General features: G+C 31.5%; 1 protein-coding gene across 2 annotated transcripts in view; it reads right to left on the bottom strand.

Annotated features, from left to right (window-relative positions):
- The window catches only part of LOC105151006 (uncharacterized), a 37,281-nt gene extending 13,688 nt beyond the window's left edge, over positions 1-23,593 (bottom strand). The window contains exons 1-2 of one of the 2 annotated variants that reach the window (XM_087402664.1): positions 13,842-23,593; positions 12,465-12,721 (exon numbers count right to left, since the gene is read on the bottom strand). In XM_087402664.1, coding sequence (XP_087258790.1) covers positions 12,465-12,502 — 38 coding nt within the window. In that variant the 5' untranslated portion in view covers positions 12,503-12,721; positions 13,842-23,593. Of the gene's footprint in view, positions 1-1,551; positions 2,362-12,464; positions 12,722-13,841 lie in introns of those variants that run through there. The other variant, XM_087402666.1, reaches the window with a different exon arrangement.
- Positions 23,594-23,645: the final 52 nt, after the last annotated feature.

Raw genomic sequence — 23,645 nt, 5'->3', positions numbered from 1 at the left:
ATAGTATTTTGCTATTTCACTATCGCGAAAGACGCTCTAGTTAATTTCTTCTTCGTGTGAAGCTTTCTTTGTAAAAAACAGTTTCAGTGAAGCGTGAAAAACTAAATAATTTAATGACAGAGAGAAAGAGAGAGAGAGAGAGAGAGAGAGAGAGAGAGAGAGAGAGAGAGAGAGAGGACAACAACGAACGAAAATTGAAAGTGTTCACGTAACAGAAACGTAACAACTATTTTTATTTTTTTTTGCATATACACAGAGTTGATCTTTTGCCGGAACCTTTAATAATTTTTAAAACTTATTTTCAAGTAACAGAATATTTTATAGAATATCTCGTATTTTTATCCTCTTTCTATTAGGAAATATTGAAATGAGTTTGCATTAACAAAAATTCTTTTATTGATATTTTATAAATTAAAAAAAGATAAATTTTAATAACTGATCAAACTTTACAAATATAAATATATATATATATATATACATTTATAAACAAACATATTAATTTAATTATTTAAATTTATGAAAATTTTAACGCTAAAGAAATCTTAAATGTTCAAAATTATTCAATTTCATATGCGTTAAAGATCCTATCATCTTCAACAATCAATTGATTTGGTAGAAATAGGCCACCTAGCATATTAGAATAATCTGTCCATTCATTTTCAGATCTCTTTTGGAGCGTGGCGCATAAATTCCAAAAGTGCTCCTATTACCTTTAATCGTCTAATGAGACAATATGGTAAGACAACCGTGCAACACGATTCAACAAGTGTAACGTAACGTAATGATGCAAAAAAAGAGAAACAGGAAGAAGAGCAGCGAGATCTTCATGAGGAAGTGACTGCGAGTTGTAACGCAATGAAACAGATACAATCAAATAATTTATCAACGGTATCATATCTCGAACCTGGACCGTGCGATGCTTCTGTTCGTTTTTGTTTCCAACATCTCGTAATATTTCGCATTTACATTTCTCAACAGGATAATTTCTTCGCGCATTAAATAAAATTCGTTACCGTTATATAATGAATGCGGAAATTGATTATTAATTATTTCGAATAAATTCCGTCATTTTTGTGTCTTTTGTCACTTAAAAAAATTATAATATCGTAATATTACATTTAAGATAGTATTTGTTTAGGCAGTCAAAATACACGTTAAAAAGCAATTAATATTTTGTTAAGAAAGGCTATTAAATTAATGCACGAGCCGGCAAAACTTTATTTAGTTAATAATTAACATTTGGTTAAAAAAATTGAGAAAAATATAAACCAAAACTATCATCATTTACTAAAAATAAATAGAGATATTATGAATGTCATATTTTAAATATCACATACTATTTTTATTCATTAATTGCACATATCTGTATTTAAATTTTTATAAGAAAGAACAAGCAAATTTTTGTTCTATTTATGTAATACTTTTTAAATAATTACGTGCAAAATATTTACCATTAAATAATTAACGATAAAAACAAATATTTTAACAAATTCATATGATTAAAAAATCAACAAAGCGTATATAATGATCATCACGAATTATCAATCTTACCTATGTCTCAATTAATTTGATGAAGCATCGAATCACTTCAAACGCGATCGCTACACACCCGACGGTCTCGCGGAGCGCACGATCGAGAAAATACGCGAAACAGTTTTTCGGTGCACCACCGAACTCTTCCGCGCGTTAGGTCCTCGACGATCACCTGTTCGGAAAAAAAAAAAATACCGCCGAAAGAAACTCTAGCGCTTAGAATAAACTAATCCGACCGAGTATCGCGATATTCATAAAATTCGCGAACAGAAGAGGAAGAGACCGCGACGTCGCGAAACCGGACAAGGACAAAGCGGACTGAAGCGAAGAAGAGTGTCGGAAGACGCGTGTCGACTACCCGGACGATCTTTCGACAATGGTGCACGGCTGACTGGCTGCCCGACAAGTCGTGCTTGCGTACCCAGGTTGGAGAAGGTTGGAGAAGGTTCGTAGCGGGCCGAGGAAGAGGGTACGCTGCACGCGCGTTCTAGTCCGTGAGGAGGCAAGCCGAACGAAGGTGGAGCGCGCCTGGCCGGTGTTCGCGGGCCTTAGGACCCGTTATACCCGACGGTGCTACGAGATCCGCCCGAGTTGAACAACCTTCGCCCGTCGTTGTTACTGTTCGATACCAACGCGTATGCTAAGCGCGAGCGAAAGGCTCTTTCCGCTGCCGCCGACGACGATCGATGCGCGAAGTGGGTGAACTTGACGTACGGTGCACATCGCGATACGGTATCTCTCGAATGTCTCCGCAGCGGTCCCGTATCCGGCGGGTTGGGGGGGGAGGGGGAGCGAAAGGGCACGAGTTCTAATTCAATCTTTTTCCTGTTAGCCAAGATTAAGCCTGAGATAAGGTAAAGTGGGATAATTTGGTTGGGTAATATGTTAACAGAAATTCCGAAATTGTATAAAAAAAAAATGAGATCGCTTAGGTCCGGTTTTTCATTAACTTGTGGTTAAATTTAACTTGATGTTTCATCCAATAGGCTTCATTAATGATACCATCATGAAATCCATTGAATAAAACATCAGGTCAAGTCTAACTACAAGTTAATCGACAAATAAGAAACTGAGCCATAGTGTATTTAATAAAAAAAATATATATAAAATATATATTGTTCCAATAGTGTATGTTTTGTATATTATAATAATAATATAATGAATATTCCAAGTGCCCTTAAAGAAACATTTTAAATAAATTATTAGGTGTTGGAATTAATTCGTAGCGTTTTACAAGTGATGGGAAGTACTTTCATTAATGTATTTTTTAATGCTCATGTGAAATAAATAACATTCTTTCATTAAAAAACGCTACGAATTAATTCCAACACCTAATATAAAAATCCAATCATATTAAAACAAGCGTACTAAAGGACATAAATTTTTAACATTTATTTCGTAATCGTTATTTTAATTAATCCAAAATGACACAATATAGAATAATTATAAATAATAATTATGAAATAATAATTATGTTATTATTAATTATGCATTAAGTATAACAATTACGTAATTTACACACATAATTTGAAAAAAAAATCTTTAGAGAATCCCATTTACATAAAATAGAGACTGAGAACAATGGCATATTTCAAGCGTAGACGCACTTGTGATTCTGAGAACACTTTGAACAAATCATAAAATCAAGGAATAGAAGACAAACTGATTTAAATAAATCAGGCATGATGTAATTACGTGCGAAACGGCGACATCAAACTAGAGCAGGAAGTCGACATTAGTATTGGATCAGGAAGAAAAGTGAATAGCCGAACTTTCACGAATGTGAATGCTGATATCAATATCAATATCTATGCATGTCTATGAAAGTTATAATATTCACTTTGTTGTCACGGTGCTATAAACATCGCAATGCTCTAGATAGAATTGTGCAACGACGGAATGCGTCCATCTTGATTAAAAAATATTTATTGACATTTTTAGTATAACATTAATTAAAACGAGAGTGATAAAGCTCAGCTATCTCGAGGCACCATATCGGTTATATGATATTAGATTAACTATGATATTAGATTTACATACAGTTTTATTTTTTAATTTTCTTTCAAAAACATAATAAAAATATAATTCTGAATCCTGTAAAATATGTGGCAAACTGAAATCTGTCTGATATCTGTCATGCGAAGTGTAAAATAATTTCTGAAGTAATGGTATGTGTCTTTGCTATAAAAAACCGTTGCTATTATTATTTCAATAATATAATGTATTAGTGATTTCAGTAATATAATTATCAGTGATTTTTATAATTGATTAATTGAGGACACTATTATTTGAGGAATTATTTTATACTTCTACTTCTATTATTATCAATATAATATATTATAGGACTATTCTATTGTATTATTATGCTTTAACGGTAAATTTTTTAACGGTAAATTAAAAAATAAAGTTGCATGTAGCTAATAATCTGTCACTTAATCAATGTAACCCCTCGGGATAATCAAGCCTTAAAATTTTTAAATAGTTGTCAAAAATCATATTTCAAATTTTTATGTAAAATAAATTATAAGAATAAAAAATTTTAATAATAGTTTAATTAAAAAATACGTGAAAAATAAAGAAAAATAAAGAACTTTCCCAAAAAGAAACTCCTTTTTGTGCATTTAACAAAATCACATATAGAATTATCGCATTAGTATCACATACGAAAATTTCTTTTTTTTATCATTACATCATAAATTATTTAAATAAATAATAAATTTGTGAAAAATTCAGATTAGGTAAAACCGAATCAGCAAGAACCGAATCAGATAAATGTTAAGTAATAATATCGAGCAACTTTGTTCCACTTTATATTTTACATCCTGCACACATTCTGACAACATAATGAAGGATTCGCAGTATCGGTGAGGTGATGCATGATGTTAATTGATGGTTAATTCAGGAAGTAGTTTTTCCTAAAAGCTCAGAATGCGAATGGGTGTTTCGGCAACAAAGAAGAGCATATTCTAGACGACAGATGCCAAAGTCAAAGATATCGATATTTTTCAACTTGGATCAGAACCCGAGGAATTAGGAGAAGAACCAACGTGCAATGAAACATCTCCCGATTGACAAAGACATCGTGGATCTAGTTAATGACACTATAGCAATTTTCAGTCCGTGCCAGTAATCCACTTATCGCGTCGTAACGCATAATTAGATGATTTCTGATGTTCGCGAAAAAACATTTGTTTCCGTCTTGCCACGCGGATACGACTTTGAAATCGCTCTACGGAGTAATTCTACAAAAAATTTACGTAACGTTCATGGCACTCGTTCATAATCACAGGCTTTTTCTTCATAACAACGGCAAAAATACGGACGCGTCATCTCAGCCAGTAAGGATATGTTGAATTACGAGTTAAGTGGTTCAACCACCATCTGCGCTCTTAAAGTAGAATAATAAGTAGAGAAAGGACAAGTCATGGCATTTAGTAGCAAAAGACCCGCTCGTAAATCTTCTCATTTTTTTCACTTACTTCTAACATACTCATATGATTATAATTCCGAAAGTAATTTTAATAGGAAAATGTTCATTCAATGCTTCGCGATTCTGCTTGTCATCCTCTTGTGCGGAGGTAACACAAAATATTTATTCTAAACTAACTTCTAAACTTAAACTTATCTAACTTAATTTCTTATTTAAATTTTTCTAATTTAATTTATCTAATTTAATTAAAATTAAATTTATTTTTTATTTTAAATCAATCTAAATTAATTTTCTTCGAAAAAATTAAGTTAGATAAATTAAAAATAAGAAATTAAATTAGAAAAATTAAAAATAAGAAATCGATTTCGCAATTTTATCAAATAAGATCATTTTTGAAAACAACTCATTCACGAAATTTCTCGAAATGCTTACATGAAATTACTCGTCTCATCAAAGCAATTTGTACAAAGTGTATACATATTCTTCTTTCCTTAATAAACAAAAATACTAAAATATACTGAAATCCGTTGAACATGTCAGGTTTAAAAATCGAAAAAAAAACAATCACAAGCCAGACCCGGAAGGTACGTAATAACCGAACGCGTCGGTCGGTTGTCCCAGAATCATCCTCCGCCGCCTCGGCTCTTATGTGGGACATAGCGGCACTTCTTGCGGGCTTAGATACCTTCGCCGGCTGACAGTAAGTGTAGTCGCATCGACGTCATCGCCGAGGAACCATTTCTCAATTAATTTCTACGCAAAGCGCGCTTATAGGACCTAGATCAGTACCTAGCTGAATGTTCCTCGGGATGGGAATCACGGCCGAATGACCTGTCGACGGTAGCGTATGCTAATATGAATTGCAAATAGCGAGCAGTTTAATTCATCGCTTGGCCGCTTGATAAATGAGATAATATCTTTCGATATGCAACAGATCGTTAGAGGGCTGGCGAGGCGTGAAGAACAGTGAGATAATAATATGGTAATTAGATTTGTAATAAAGTGAATACATATTGCCCTTAGGTTTCTTTCTTTTTTTTTCGCGTAACTCCATATATTCTCTTATTAAACTAATGATTGCATTATTGTAGAATAAACAATTAATCATAATTGAAAGCAGACTTTGAATGCATGTATGAACATTGATATATTGGCAATTTCCGTATAATTTTCTAGTTCCCATTAAAGAACAAATGGAAGCAGATTATTCTTTTCGCTTTCTTTTCTCTTAATGTTTTAAGTCTAATCTACAATGTGCGATTTGTTTTCTTTTTGCCTAGAGATGTAAACGACGGAAAAATATTACAGAATTTTAGGATAAAAAACTCGGAAATTAATAGTTTTTTTTCTTTCGACTTTGACAGTTTTTATCGATATTTCTTTTAGGTCATTTAGGTCTGTCATTGCTTAAAATCTCTCAAAATTTTTGCACTTAAAGTGATATAATTAGAAAAAAATTTGGACGTTGAAAAAAAGAAAGCATAGAGATGCTGAATGTAAAAAGTGCAAGCAACATAAACAGACCTATTAACTCATCAAGAATTGCAACAGCCAAATATACAAATAATACATATTTCCACTTCAATATAAAATTATAAAGACAAAATTATTAAAATGTCGAAATAACAAGAAAAATGAATTCTATTTCTTCTTCTACATATTTAACATAAATTCTATATTTTTTCATTAATTTTATGTAATTTGGTCAAAAATACCGTTTTTTACAGAAACTAATTTTTTATTTGATACTTTTCTCCGAAGTTAAAAATACCGTTTTTTTATATCTCTACATTTTTGCCTCTTCTAGTTTTTTCGTTTTCTATCACTCGAGATAAAAATTGACAAATTTCGGAAGAGACAAAAAACACGTGAAAAAAAAACATAATTGTCGATAAAATGGTCACGAATAAAGAAAAGACAAGAGATAATAAGCAAGACATAGGAAAGAAAGAACATTTCGTAGATTAGGCTTTAGAGATATTCCAATACTATATTATCAAAATCATCATCCTTGATTGTGTTTCCCTCATCGATATAATCTTAGAGAAATTGCTTTATACTTTCGAGTAATTTTCACCGAAGACTGCATTCGTCATATTCTCACATTCATAATTGAAATGTCGGATGGACTTATATAAAAACAATGAATTATAGTAATAATGAATTATAGCGTGATCTTGTATTTTGTTTTACATTCGCTACGCTGCCATACACAAAATTGTCCGTATTGCTTTAATGATAAATTCTACAAATTTGTGGTCACACATTACAATTGCAAAATAAAATTTATCTTTGTTCTATAATGAAAAAATAAAATATATTTAATAATATATATTTATTTTATTATCATTTTAATATCTTCTTTCAAATTTATATGTTCCATGAAAAGCAAAATTGCGTGATTTTAATATAAATAAATGTAAATAAATATTTAATATAAAAAAAAATTAATCATCACATTTTTTAATTACAAAAATTATGAGAAAAATTCTTGATTTATTAGAACTTTGTGTATATTCTTTCTCTTAAAATATAAAAATTTGGCATAAATAAAAAAATATTGATAACAAAAAAGTTAACATATAATATTTTTCAGACAAAATATTCTCTCAATCTAAAAAAAAAAAATAGTAAAATAAAATTTTTCAAATAAATCGGTAAATTTATTGTATAAAGAACGTCAAATATTTTGTAGCGACAGCAAATCAGCTGGCATATGGCCTTGGTGCTTCTTCGTGGTATATAGCGGACTGTTCTATACACAAGGTCATGCTGCATTCACGAAGTTCAAGTCAATACGTATGGCGGCGTTCGCCGTATTGTATCATCGTGTTATTATCCTTTCAAAAGAGAGGATGTTGAACAGCGTAGGTATAAAGTGATTGTCTATAAAGAGATTCCAAGCTTGATTCCCCTCTTCCTCAGTCCTGTTATCTCATACATATATAGTGAATAAACAAGAAGAAATTTTTATAAAAAAAGCTTTATTTATAAAAATAAACATTAATTAAGCACTTTATATAATAAATATATTTTGTCCTAATATACACAAAAGAGTTTTACAAAAATAACTCATGTGCTCATAATAAGTTAAATTTTTCGACTGTATGAATACTTTTGTGCGTCTAAATAATAAATAAGTAATATAATCTTTCATTTTCATTGATTTTTAAGATAACACATTTTAATTATTACATATCCTCTTTTAAATAAATTAATTTTGAGAAATATATACAGTCTATTTTATTTTTTGTTAATAAATCGCTAATTATTGTTTACTTTTTAAAAATATTTTTTTTTTACAATATATTTTTCTTGTATAAGTACTTTTTGCACTCGCTGTAGAAGTATTGAAAGAAGAAATTTATTTATATTTAAAAAAAATGAGAATTATAATTTAAAGAAAATTGAGATAATAATATCATCTCAAATCCCGTAATGCATTGTGTCCTAATAGGGCGAAATCTCTCAATAGAAGAATAGAAACAGAGCATTAGTAGAGAAGAAATCTCTTACAAAGGATGAAAACTTCCTTCTTTGTAAGGGATTTCTTTTCTGCTAATTTTCTCTCTCTAATGAAAATGTCATCCTCTGTACAATCAACAATTATCATTCTGCGCAATTAATTAAAACCCATGATTAATAATCCAATCATGAAATAAAAAATGACTAGTTTATCGAAATAAATATTTCATGCAATGCAATTTATTTGCTATTTAAAAAAAAATGATACAAAAATTATAGAATTTAATTATATTTTATTTATAACTTTTAATCCAATAATTTAATTAATAAGTGAAAAATGTGATGCGTCTATCTTTATTATTTATTAACAAATATATATTATGTATATGTACTTCGCGGTATTTATAAGTCTGAAATGTGTTACGCGTAGTGAATTTCGATATTTATTTACAGATGATTTATTGCATCTTAATTAGCCGTTAACTCGAATTTATTTGCATCGTATCGCGAGTATCAGAGTAGAGATATTATTTTTAAATTTAACTTATTAACAGAACACCGAGGATGCGGAACGGATTGATGCCTAGTCGGGAAGCATCGCGATGCGTTTAATTATCAAGTACTAGCGTAATTAAGTCTGTATTTTAATATCTGTCAGTCGTGTAACATACAATCGGTATTTATCATCAGTAATATGTTAAAACTCCTCATCATCCTAGATTTGTATTGCTGCACTTTATGAGATATCAAGGGGATCATACCTTGATGCAATCATATTTTTTTAACATTATTCCTCTGTCACAACGTAAAATGCACATCGCGTGTGAGTAAGGACGGAAATGTCACGTGTGAAGTACCGTGTGATTATCATGTTCTAATGATTAGTACGTGCGATCATTAACCGTGTTTTCGTGTATGGCTATTGTGTGAGTAGCATAAATAAAGAAGCAGCAACGGAGAGACAGAAGAAAAGACCCAGAAAATATCGGGCGGTTATGGAGCAATAATAAAGTAAATAATTTACTTTTGTTTTTTGCCTGTGCATGATTAAATTAATTGTTTATATATTTCCATTTATTAAAACAATTTATATAAGATTTAGAAAAAATAACTTTTATATACAAAGAATTTCTAGGACTGTACATGTGAACACATAACAAGAAAGGAAATAATAAATTGTTAAGCAATTTAATTTGTGATATTACTATTGTAGTTTAATGGAGTTACATTTCAAGACCGAAAAATTAATTCGCGCAATTTAAAAGACTACATTAGTATATAAATTCACATAAAATTATTTAAGCACTTAAAATCCAACTTATAAATTTCGTATCTATTGCTTTGAAATAAATATACAGATCAATTTGCAAATGTTTTAACCATAAATTATAGACATTCATTAATATATTATACAATGTAATAAACATGTATACAAAGTTCACAGAATACAGTTATTATATCAATATATTATTAATCACTATTATTAGTCATTTATCGGTACATTTTATTTGATAAAGATCTGTTATATCTCAAGCAGCAATGGAATTATACAATTCCAATTACATATATTATTACAAGCGTTAATTACAAAACGTATAAATCATTTGAAGTAATTGTCGCGTAATTAATCTTGACACAATCGCTCAAAACTATCGTCTTATCGTAATAATCATAATAATCATAATAATCGTCTCGTTGATCGTCGAACTAATGAAGGGTTGTTCGTCCTGGTGAGCGAAAAAGAAACGAAAAGGACCAAACGTGGCATCATTTATTTCATAAAATTGCATCGTCAGAATTTCTGATTACGATAAGCGTTAATTCGTGGGACGTGTAGATCGCAGATACAAAGCACAGACGCGCAGCAAGATAAGATAGAAGCACATCGGTATCATCGGATACCGGTATTTGAGCAGAAGCGATAATTGGCACCTCGACATCCTCGATTACTGCGACTACACACACAGTTGAGAAATTCTTATCAGAATCTCCAAGTATATCGAAGTATTTCTACGACAGCGAGAAAGACCAGAAGTGAGTGTTTGACAATATTGGGTGCTTTCTATTTAGTGACACAAGTCAATACAAACATAATTCTATCTTTCTTGATATAATATTCAATGAGTAACAAAGACAGAAATACATTTATGTCAATTTAATGCTATTAAATGAAAAGCACCCTATAATTCATGAAAGGTGTTGATGCAATCCTGTCTATTCATCACTATACTACTTCAGATTGCGACAAAAAAATAAAAATTCTTGAAAAATATATTAATATGGAAATATGTTTTAATAAAAACAAAACTTACAATCGATAAAGTAAAAATATAACAAAAATATTCCTTTTTTTATTAATTATTAAATAACCTGTTTATTAATAAATAATTAATATATCTAAAAATAATTATGCATAACCAAAAACAAAATAAGTTATGTTCACAGCTGACAATTAACTAATAATATATAGAAATTAAATTAATAATATATAGAAATAAATATAATTTATCTCTATACATTTTTTAATTTCTACCTCCATAACAAAAAGATAATTTTCGGTATATATTTTTACATTAATTTTCGATATATTAATATATTTTATGAACCTATTTTATCGATTGCAAATGTTTTATTAAAAAATATTTAAATATAATTTATAAGAATTTTATTACATGTTTTCTTGCTTTTAATGTTACAATCTAAGATAAAATTATGAATGAACGAGTCTTAATTGCTTCAATAAATCTAACTAATTACTATGTCCACAAGCACAAAATGAAGATTAGATTATATTGACAAGATATAGATTAATAATATGTCAATAACAGCAAGCTATATTTTATGAGCTTTGTATATGTGTATTCTAATAAGTATAATAAAAAGTAATGAATATCTATAATTCACAATTATACAAATGCGGCTAGCAATCTTATTAAATGATAATTATTATTATATATATATATATATATATATATATATATATATATATATATATAATTCTGAGAGTATTTCAACGCACTCATTTAAATGTCAATAAAATATATTATAGATACATCTATAATATACTGATAATAAGAATAAAAAATAAAATTTATCATCAGCCATTAAGCCTAAAGCGCACAGTAAGTCGAGAAAGTGATTGTTAATTATCATCAAGTTATTGAAATGGCTTGTTTGTAAACAGTCAGTACGGAATCATCTGACAGTAACTTCCTTCATGAAATTCAAATCAAACGATCCACTTCGTTTCCTCTAACGGACTGTTGAATCCTTAATACTTAAGCTTTCAAGTGCTTCATTCTCTCACTGTTGAAGTTTATGCTACATCATCGACATCTCATTTCTCATATAGGATATAACTGCATGTAAATTGTCGATTATTCAAAAGCATTTTGTATTTGATCTTACAATTAAAAGTAATATATGGGATGTAGATAATTTAAGATAAGTACATCAAGTTTAGATTATTAAAATACCTTTAATAATAAAAATATTTTATCTTTTTTATCTTTTTTACTCTTATCTGAATGAATATTGCATTAATGTCATATTTATTATCGAAATCGTAAATACAAAATAAAAATGCACAAAATTTGTAAATACATCTCAATCGACAATGAAACATTTTGCATAAGGTACATTATTTAGAAGAATTTATATGAACGTTTCAATGCTGTAGATATCTTCAGACTACTTCATGCTTATACATTTTGAAAAATTCGTGATTATTCTCAAAATATGTATTGTATATCAACATTTTTTACACATCCAATCAAATTTATAGTTTCTTTTTAAGGTACAAGACTTGATTGTAACTGTGTTTCTTTATGTAAATTGCAGAAAAATTATAAATTATAATTCACAGAAAAGAAAATAGAATTTATTTTCAAAATCAATATATATAACAATTAAAAAAATAATTAACTTTTATCTTTAAAAAGATAAAAATCCAGTTCAAAAAACACCAAAAATACATTTGATTCACACAATCAATATTTTTTATCCTTAGTTTTTATATTAATTGTAATTAACTTACCTCTTTAGTGTATTGCGAGTTAAGTCATTAATTTTCATTGACTCTTGCTGATAGTTTTTTTTTGTTTACTAATACTGGAAATGTAAAAAATTCCTGTAACTTCATATCCCAGTTCCTTTCGCAGTCCGCGATGAGGTAGACTAGCAATGAGTCAGTAGGCGGGAAAATGATCTCACTATGATACTGCTGATAGCTATTTCTCGCATTTCAATGGGACATTTATATGGCCGGCAAATTCGTAAGGCGAGACGTCCGATCTGAAAGGCAAGCCTGGCATGAAATATCAAATTGAAAGGCGCTAACGCATGACGAAAATGTTGGAAAATGATAATTTTCGACTAACAATAAGAATTTGCAATTCTCATGGGATAAATTATTACAATTGGTTCTCTAAAGTCAATTAGCTTGTTTTTCTTCACTAAATGTTACATAATTGTATGTATAATAAAATATCGCGCAATAAACATCTTTGAGAAATATAAGACATTAAGTAGTCTAAGACTTTAATTAGTAATTATTTTGAGTATTAAAAGCGTTGTTGTTATATACAGAAACATTAATATTGTTAAGAAAAGTAATTATTCAGTGTACTTTCTTTATTATTTTAAGTAACGATTATCTTTAACAGAAATACTTTTTATAATAATCTTAAAATATGCTTATTTTAAATTTTAGAAAAATTCATTAATATATTCAAAACAACAATTTATTTTCTTTTGAAGAATTTAATAAAATTGATGGAAGAAGCTTTATATAGCACAAATTAAATTTGTTTTAATTTAATAATTGAAGTATATTAAACTTATTAGGATTTTCAGAATATATATTTTGAATAAATTTGATGTTTGTGATAAATTTATGGTAAATTTACAGATATATGAAGTTTTGAAATATTTGAAACAAGTAATTATTATTTACAGTATGTATTTTTCTGTGTATAACACTTTTAATATTCAAAATAAGTAATTAATTACTAATCAATTTAATATTTCTAAAAGTATTAAATTTTTCTATGAAAAAAAAGTTATATATATGTGACGCTTTGTTACATTATTATTATATTACATTTTATAATCTTTCTTAACTTAAGTTGAATATTTTGCAAAAAATAAAAGTATTGGTAAATAATAAAAATAATAATGATAGATACAGAAAATTCAAATAATCTTAGCAAAATTTAATTAAAAAGGATCTTCGTATTTGATAAGTATCTATTTGTTCAATCTATCGCTATATTGTTATTATGATTATGTAATAATCTGATGTAAATATTTAAAGATCGCATTCGAAGACTCCATATTCCATTGCTAAAATTTTTGAATACCACAGGCTGTAATCCTGTCAACTATCGCGCCAATTTTTGCAAGTATAAAATACCTTGAAATTCTCGATTTTTACAGCTTGCTTCTCGTTCGGTCGGATGCCTCCAATTTCAAATAAAATCCCGTTCCTCCCAATAAGATCCAATTTCCTTCGGCCGTTTAAGTGTATTCATTCAGATGCACGGAGTGGCGCATCGCGATTAACGTCAGGTTGATTTATCGCTGCTTCAGCACGAAACCGTGCTACGTCCATCAACACTTCATCTAATAGTCCTTCTTGAATGACCGGTGTAAGTACACAAGAACTTAATACCCACGACAAACCGCTTCTCCACACCTGCCCACAGGTGTCCCAATAGATTTCACCATAACGCGCAGTAGTTCCCATCCGGGGAAAATCAGAATCGTTCGACGATTATGCACGCCGTAAATTCATCGTACGTATCTCGTTCTAACTCGTTTTTCTTTTACCGCAGCCGATGTTCCCGGCGCGTTGAGTGGAAATTTCAACGTCATTCGTGCAATTTTCTTCAAACCGCAGTTAATCTGTGCAAGTACCTCGGTTGATTGCGACGACCAAGATCTTAATATTGAGCTACCGCTTTGCCGGATAATCACTTTATCAAGTGACGGCAGATGCGGAACATATTTGCGCCGATCTCAATTTTATTTTTACTGCGTCATGTAATATAGAATGTGCTCCACGGGACTCGAAGCGATTTAGAAATAAAATACTCTCCTTTGTCCCTTTAAATTTGATTTCTGTTTCTTTCTTCCTCGATCTTTATTGTCTCTCTCTTTCTCTCTGTCGACTCTCGATTGCATTTTCAAAGAATAAGAACAGCAGCCTCGAATCTTCTCGCCGATTGCCCTCGTATAGGGAAAATCCCGCCAGAAATTCTCTTCGTGCGATCGTAATTGGATGCAAATTGCAACGTTCCGTTCAATTTTAAGTAACGCCGACCTACTGCACCAAGATTAAAATATATACGATCGAAATATACGATAAGAGAATAAAGCCTTGAAATTCCCTCGGCGTTATACAATATCAACGGTTGCTAGGGCAATTATTATAACTGTTGTTGCGCCTTTGTCGTTTCACACGACTGGCATCGCGGAGCTCTGCTCTGTGTGAGGTCATCCGTTCCGTAAGTATATTCCCAGTCTTCTTCAAGGAACGGAAATCCACCCGCGCTGATGTATCTGGCCTGGCCTTTCATCAAAGTCATTAGCCGCGAGCCGTGTTTCATCGCGATCCACGTCTGCTCTTTTTCGTCTACTTCGCCCTCTTCGATCCGCTTTCGCCGCGGCGTTTCTTGCTCTTGTCGTGCACGCTTCAGTTCATCACGTTTATGACGGCACTTCCGGCCAGGAGATCCGCGCCGGTCGCTCCAATTTTCCGTAGTAAATGCGAATTTCGCAGATACGCATTACGCAAATCGAGATCTATAAATCGGTGGAACGAGCGGACGTTTTCGCGGAATGTGATGTCCCGTATTCTACGGATCGTATTCCACGATCCGTAAAACGTATTTTCAAAAGAGAGATTCCTTCTTTCCGTGTACCAACGATTTGTAACTCTACCTTATCGGTGTCTTCGATATACGATTATCCTCGATATCCGTACGGCTTTCTCCACAGATATCTTCTGGGCATCTCTTAATTTACATCGCGATTCACCGGGCCAATAAATGTACTCCCGTGTCTAACGCACTTTATTAACGTGACTGGAACGCTTTGTTAGGATAACGGAAATAGCTTCGGGCGCGATTTACCTGTTATTATATTCTCTCTCTCGACTTGTGCGGCACGCGCCGCTAAATTGCCAGTTAGCGGTTTGTTGTGGATTCTTCGGGTCTCGTTTAAAGCGACATTACAACATTCGTTTTTGTCCCTCGTTGAATCTGGGATATACCTTAGACAATCTGACAAAGACAAACGACTTCCTGTCTTCTTTTTCCTCGATCTCTGTCTCTTTCCCTCTCTGTCAATTCTCTGTTATATTTCCGCAGAATAAAAACAGCGCAATGTTTTTCGAACTTCTGAAATTCTTCCTCTAAACCGCGATCGAACCGTTATAAGTACGTTCTTCAATCCTTTCGGTTAAAAAAGAGATTTCCTCTTAAGATTAGCCTTGGCATCCGTTTTATTATTCTACGACGAGAAATCGAAGCAACGGCTATGTTTCATGACTTGTCGTAAACACGATCTACAAAAGCACTTATCGATACCCGAAGCAGAACCACTTCGCTTATCAGGATAATGTCTTCGCAAATATTGTCTCCAGTTCGTACCCTCTTGCCGCACGTGTCGTTTATGTAAACTATGGTAAACCCACCGTCGACAAATCCTTGGCAAATATACTTTACAACTTTTGCTCAAGACAATTTCTCTCTGGCTCTCTTTCTCCCTTTCTCTTTCTCTTTTTTCACTCATGCATTTATATTGGACACGGACATTTATCGCGCTCACAACGTCGACAACGTTCTCGATTCTCCTCTTCCTCCCGTGATATCAGATCGATCAGTTCCCCTTTGTGGTTTCACGTGTGGCTCGGCTTTCAATTACTAGATATAACAATTCGAATCCCATGCGATCGATACCCGATACTCCTTCGCCTCCCTCGCGTTCCCGATCTCCTATCGCGGTATGGTTTACTTCGCCCTTTCTCCTTGCTTCTTACCGGGTTATCCGCAACGCGCGACGATATATATCATCTATCTCTTATTAAAAGGTTGCGCCTGCAGATCGCATCGCACGTTTTGACCTCCGACCTCCCCCGTCACGAATCCTGTTTGCAGCGTTTCGCTTCGTCGCGGTGATCAAGTGTCACAATTTGTCCCTCCGATAAGCAGACGTCTCTTCTTCTCATTGTCCTGTCACTACAGTTGCATCGTCGACATGACGGAGTGTCATCAACGTAGTTACTCTTCCGCGTTTCTGCGTCCATTCATACCTCGTCACGAATATGTTGCTTGTCCCTTTAACCCGCGTCTCGCTTCTTCAAGGCTTCAATTGGAGACTTGCCGCTTGAATCTTACGCTCAATGGCCGCTTTGAGACTTCACGATTTAACCCTCGGCTTCACGGTTTCACGTTGTGCTTCCGTTAGTCGCAGTCAGCAGTTCTCTTGGCAATTTACACGTACCATTTACGTGCGGTTAAAGCTACCATCGTAATTCACACGATAGAAGAAACCATATAATAATAAGAGTATCATAAGATTGAACAATCGCTCACTTTTTAGAATTCTCTGACATCCTTACGATCGTGCCTTGTAATTGTTCTTCTAAACTGAGCATGACCAAAGGATCGATGATGTAATCGCGTACTCTGTTTTTATTTCGCCGATTCAAGTATTCAATCGGTATTCAATCCGCAAACTGTAGGAGCCTCTTGCCTTTGCAACTACTCGACGAACACCAGGGTACTACTGAGACGAGCTGGGAGATAGTTCTCTTTTGTGGTGCAGACAGACTTAATTATGGGAACGCGGCTCCCTTTTGCCTACATCATTCACGGCCTCGTTCGTTTAATATTCCTCCTCTCGTACCATTATGTCGACACGGACACTTTCTGCACGATCTTTTTCTCTCACTTCCTCCTTCTCTCCCTTCGCACGGTTCATTCAAGAAACAAAAGTCTCGTATTATATACTGGGCGCTGAACAATTACGAAGTAATCCACCATTCCTCCATTTCTCTTAGATGTGACTTAAGTATTATACTTCTCCGGTTAGACAGTTTCGAAAACGCAATCCATACATTCTTTCTCGCTGCTTAATTACGTAGAATAAATTAACATTTTTTTTTTATGCTCGCAGCAAGAGCTGACATTACATGATTTTCAGTCGTATTCAAATGAATTAGAGCAAACTTTCTTCTTGCTATTTCTCAAAGTCGTTTATACTTAAGCTGAAGAGTGTCTCCTTGTCATCTTCGTCTGTCTCGATAAGTAAGAAATTAGTTGAATGATTATTTTGTGCTACAGGGATAAGTTTCTCGTATCGTCACGTGTTAAGTCATTTTCGTTAACTTCCCTTTCGAATCGAACTTCCCTTCGCCCATGACAGGAACTTTACCCGACGTCGTCCTTTTAATACACTTCCTTTTAATACACTTCAGTATGTTATCATGTAAGTAAACTTCGCGGATGGTGGAATTGTACTGAGGCTAGATGTTGTCGAGCCGCCCCCGATGTAGCTCCTCCTTGCGTTTGCTGCACAGTCGGGCTATTTAATAGTGGGGATCCCTTCTTTCGCGCTGGCTTGTGGACCTGCTTGCCTCTTCATGTCCTTGCTCCAACGCGATCGTGATCCTAAGAGTCCTCCCTCCTGCCTTCTTTGTCGCAATCCCTCTCATTCTCATACGAATTTCGGTACTGCGCTCCGTTTCTGGCTTAAGTGCGAATCCGTGTCGAATTAACAGTTGTAAAGTCTCCACTTTAGGACTTTCTCGGTATATAATAACCAGATTTCTTTTAAGCTTAAGAACAAAAGATGTTCATTTGTATTTATAATAAAATAACATGAATCTGCCTGGTAGTGAATTACGTTTAGCTAAATTATAAAATATTACTATTCAAATAATCCTTTAACTGGATTGAAGTTTATCAACAAGATTTAATTACATTATCTAATACATTACTAAAAATTATATAATATAATATTTATTAAATATCTAGTTATACTTGAAAATTTATATTTGAAAAATAGATTCTAAATAAGTGTTAATAAATTAATTCTGCATGCACATAAATTAATGTAGGGCTTTTCCATTAGAATAATTTGATTCACTTGAAGCTTAAAAACAATTAATAAAAATTTATCTGTACGCAAAAGGAAAATATGTTATTTAGAATGAGTGTTACTTGTCATTACATTCAAGTTCGCAAATCGTAAATCATCAGTCAGTAATCGTATTCAATTTTAACTTAGCCATCTCTTCAGTCAGCATTTCTTCAGTCGTCATGGAACTGAAAGTGGCTAGAACCCTAGAACGTTACACGCGAAATATGTGTTATTCGCTATGGGAAATCTCTTCCAGAGAAAATCACCGTAAAGGTTCCACCTGAAAAAGGGCGTTCTCACGCGAAGCGCGAGCTCAAGTAGTGCTAACAGTGGACATTTTCTAGGACGATGACCTCGATTTCTGCCGCGTTCCGCTAAAGTGGAAACGTTGTTCGTTTAATACCTACAAGATCACTTTTACAAAATCGTCTTTCGGGGGATGAGACAATCCGGAGAGGCGTTAAACGTGCAATAGCTGTCATATGCTAAACGATCAGTGTAATATGGTAATCGTATATATTTTACGAAGAAAACAATTAATGCTCAACATTGTTTTTTAATTGACTTCCCGTTTTCTTTCATAGTATTCGTGCTATACCGTTTATCGTTTACTACCATAATTAGACAGAATTATTTTTAAAACATATAATTAATTTTAAAAAAATGATCAAGTCAAGAAAGTTTATAAGATATTATAACATATTTCACATAAAATTCCTATTAATAATCTCAAACGTTTAACATCAAGTCATCCTTATAGCAAATGAAATTAAACGAGATATAAAAATATATAAGATCGAATTAAAAAAAACTCTGTAATTAAATCGTTGCTTATAAACAAGAAACTTGTATTACAAGCGCTGTGGATTATAATTATCGATCATAGATCTACGCAATAGTTCAATAGAAATAAATTGATGTGAGATAGTGAAAATTTGTTTATAGTAAGATCGTCTAAAAAATAAGAAAATGTACGAATTGTTGCTATAATGTTTAATCTATAAATAGAGGATTGAAAAAGAATAGTTGGAAAGCGCAATTACGAATTAAATTGGGTAATAATGAGTTTAAACAAAAACGAAATGGAGTTTATGTAATTCATATTACGGAGAATTATTTTAATATCGTTGCACGCAATAGTTACCAAATATAGAAGGAAGCTCATAATAAATTTAAAAACGTGTAAAATCTAAATAGCAGTTTATCATCGTAAATATCTTAACGGATTATGGTGATGTAATTTTTTGGTGATTTAGATACTTCAATACAGAATTATTTTAATTTTGCCACGCAAAAGAAAGGTCAATCGCTCAAATCAACTGCATCTTTATAGAAATTTTGAAGAAGTAACAGGAAATAATAATACGCAATTTAGTCTCCTTAATTAAATCTGTTAACAGAGGAAAATATCAAGAACGATTTTTATTCAACAAAAAAGGGTAAGTAAATTTTGATTTCGAGGGTACGATAAAATTAGTCAAAAGTTCATAACGTTTGGAGAAATATCTAAAAAATTTAGTAAGAATATTGAAATTTTAAATACACCATGTTTGTGCTCAATTTTCCCAATAAACGCTACAAATTTTTTAATAATTTTATCCAGGAAATAAAAATCTACAAAAAACATATATATTTACTTACACCTTTTTAAGTAAAAATTAGCCTTTTTTTTAACATCCTCTTTTCTTGCGTATTTACTAGATAAAAAAAAATAAAATCTGTTTCTGATATCATAAAAATCTTACTCTCTAGGTCTTTTTAATCAACATAAGCAGTTTACGGACAAGTTATCTAATAGCGGTACTTGTTAAGCAGGAAAAATAAAATCTGGTTCTGAGAAACTGTAAAGGTATTCAAGAAGATACAAAAATAGATAAAAAATTGAATAATTAACATGTCTTTCAGAGCTTCCGTTCTTGCATGTTATTCGGATTATTCTCTTTTTTCCCTTCACTTACATAAATTGTGATTTTAATTAAATGTCTCACGTTCGTATTTCCTACACATAAACACTTTATTCTTTATCAAAATCTAATAAAATTCTACGATACGGTGAAAGCTGGTCCTCTGCAACTCATCTAATTATGCATCGATTTATATTATACTGCTCTTCAATAATAAATATCAAGGTTATTGGGAATAAAAATAAGCAATTGATGATATGAATGTAGGCGTTTACAAAAGTAGGTCTGTACTTTTCAGTAAACAGAATATTTGTCATTTAATCATCATACATACAGTTAATTGCATTTTCCATCTACATATTGTATATATATATATATCATCAATTATGAAGAACATAAAAGGAACTTAAGTAAAAACTGTTGTATTAATGCTTCTCAATAATTATTTTCATTATTTCATCAGAGTCTATAAATAATAATAAATTCTTAGAATATATCTTATATAGTGTTACTGTAGCTAATGACATCTAATCGTTGCTTTAAACGCTCAGATCAATAATCACTTTATGTTCAAACGTTATTGTATTTTGCAACATAATATATATAAATTTATGTAGGCTAATTATATTGCTTGTGATTTAGAAAAAAAATGCAAGATTGATTTATTTGTGTCACGCATGTTTTAAAAAGCGTAAATTTGTATAGATATAAAATGAAAACTGTTACACTTAGTTTAACACTTAGTAAACTTAATAAATTTTACGGAGCAACGATTTCTGAAAAGTCATGCGACCATTGAAAGATATTACCTAGATAAAGATACATACGATCTAGATACGTTAAAAATGTTTGTATCACGTTTGAATATTAAACGTAATATTCTGCAACTTAAGAAATCTCTAATGAAATGATCCGAGAAAGCGTCCTCTTTTCTGTCGTAAAAAATATTTGCGAACAATATTAAACGTACGCTGTAATACAGCTTTATATAACTTACGCTCTATGAGCAAATGGCGAAAATAGATATAATTAATCGAATAATTACACGTTAAACAATCCATTTGCTATAAAACGTTTAGTTCGAAACGAGAAGATCAGAGCACCTGGCAGCATCCGTCGCGCTTCGTAATACGAGGTAATTTAGACTTCAAACGATCTGATTAAGAGAAGAGTATGTACGCATACTGGCTGTATGTATAATTAGGGTAACAATTATGATTACGGTATACAAACGCGCGGTTGCCCAGAATTTACACGTTATAACACGCCACGTTTAGTTTAACTTAAAACGTAAAGACGCGACGTCCTTTCTTCGCGGAATTTACGGTCAATTAAGTAAATCAGTGCAAAATTTACGAGTGTCATAAATAACGAAAAAAAAAAAGAAAAAAACGCGTTGAAAGTATTTAACAAATCCGCTTTGTAACAATAAAAGCGATTTCTGTAATAAAGTGAGATATCATATCCGTGATATCATATTATAAATAATAATAATAATAGATATAAATTAAATTAATTTATTAAATAAAAAAAGTGATGTTTATTTAATAAAATATATATTAAATAAAAAATACACTTAGCAAAAGTGCAGGATTCTTAATATCAAATAATATTGCAAAACTAATTCAAAAGAGCAAATTCATTTCAAATTTATAATCGACTTTTATTCGCCCTTTTGAATTAATTTTGTATTGTTATAAAAATAAAATTAATTAAATTTTATTAATTTAATAAAAAAATAACGTGAATCATATTATTTTGCAGAAAGTAAATATTATAATATATACCACATCATGTGACACATCAAAATCGTTTATTACTGGACATAGAAATTACATAGCCTTGCATATACGCGTAGATAAAATTAGTTTTTCATGCACAAGAAAGCAGTTTATACCGTAACGTAAAAGTAAAAATAAACTTGAAAATTGATAACACTTCGATATAATTATGACATTGGTCCGTGACATTGGTCTACGAAATATGCGACAAAACCACGCGTATCACTTTTTTCCGATAGTTTTTTCGAACTGAAGAACCGTAATAAAATCGCATATTATATATCACCTTATTAATGTTTTATGATAGTGGCATATTGTCTGCAAATTTCTCGGAATATCTCGAGCCATTGCCAGTCAACGATGAAATGTAAAGTATATCGAATTATGAAGAAAATACGAAGCATAGGGATCAAAGTGGAAGATAGTAATAAAAGTTAATACAGTTGAGCGGAAGGTAAACGGTATTCCGTAATGTCGGAATAATGATCTTTAAATTTCCTTTTACTTCAATGCGAGTAAAGTGGTTGAAGTTTATTACGAAAATAAGAGAAGAGGGTGCGTTCTTAATTGGGGCGCAACTCCCATAAAAAGAAGCTAGCATGTTAATAGATAGAGGCTTCTAAGAGATCTAAACATTTTTAATAAATTCATTTTAATCTTTTTACTCCGGTTCTGTTTATGTTAACAATATATAAAAAAATTCTCTCTAAAACTCGAGCTTTTTTAAAAATATATATAGACAAACTTCGATCGAGATTCTTAAAAATTTCTTATATAATTGTTGGACATTTCTTATATAATTGTTCCTCAAAATATCATAGTCTTATAATTTTAAATAATAAAATATTTAAATATATAAATAATTTTATATAACATATATACATTTAATAAGGATAATTACATTTTAATATTGAATGTAATCAGCGTTAAAGATGTAGTCGCGAAATTTGACCGCAATTTGCGTAACAATACAAGAATTAAGAGGATAGCGTTAAATTTCCGGTTTCGTGTCGTTTGTTTAACGGGTCACAAACTTCCAAATTGCCTTTTAGAATGGTAACGGAAGTCTTTCACCTTTCCTGGATGAGATGGACTTGTCATGAATAAATAAAACTATTATTTTTGCCGTTCCACTTTTTAATGATTGAGACATGGACCGGAACATCCGCTATGTTATTTCAGAATTTGTCAGTTTAATAGGATAACAAATGTACTATCGTTTTTAACATATATATGTACTATCTCATATAAAGAACATGAAATTAGATCACCAAAATTTTTTGGGAATTTTTAGTAAAGTTAAAATTTATATAAATAGATTTAATTAAATAGAAAAAAAGTAAGTAGAAAAGTTAAAAGTTATATCAATAAGAATTATCAATGAAA

The sequence above is a fragment of the Acromyrmex echinatior genome, chromosome 2 (genome assembly GCF_024713525.1).
Source record: "Acromyrmex echinatior isolate Ae372 chromosome 2, ASM2471352v2, whole genome shotgun sequence".
Lineage (NCBI taxonomy): Eukaryota > Metazoa > Arthropoda > Insecta > Hymenoptera > Formicidae > Acromyrmex > Acromyrmex echinatior.
Note: the sequence above shows the minus strand (reverse complement) of the source record. Positions and strands in the feature narration are given on the sequence as shown.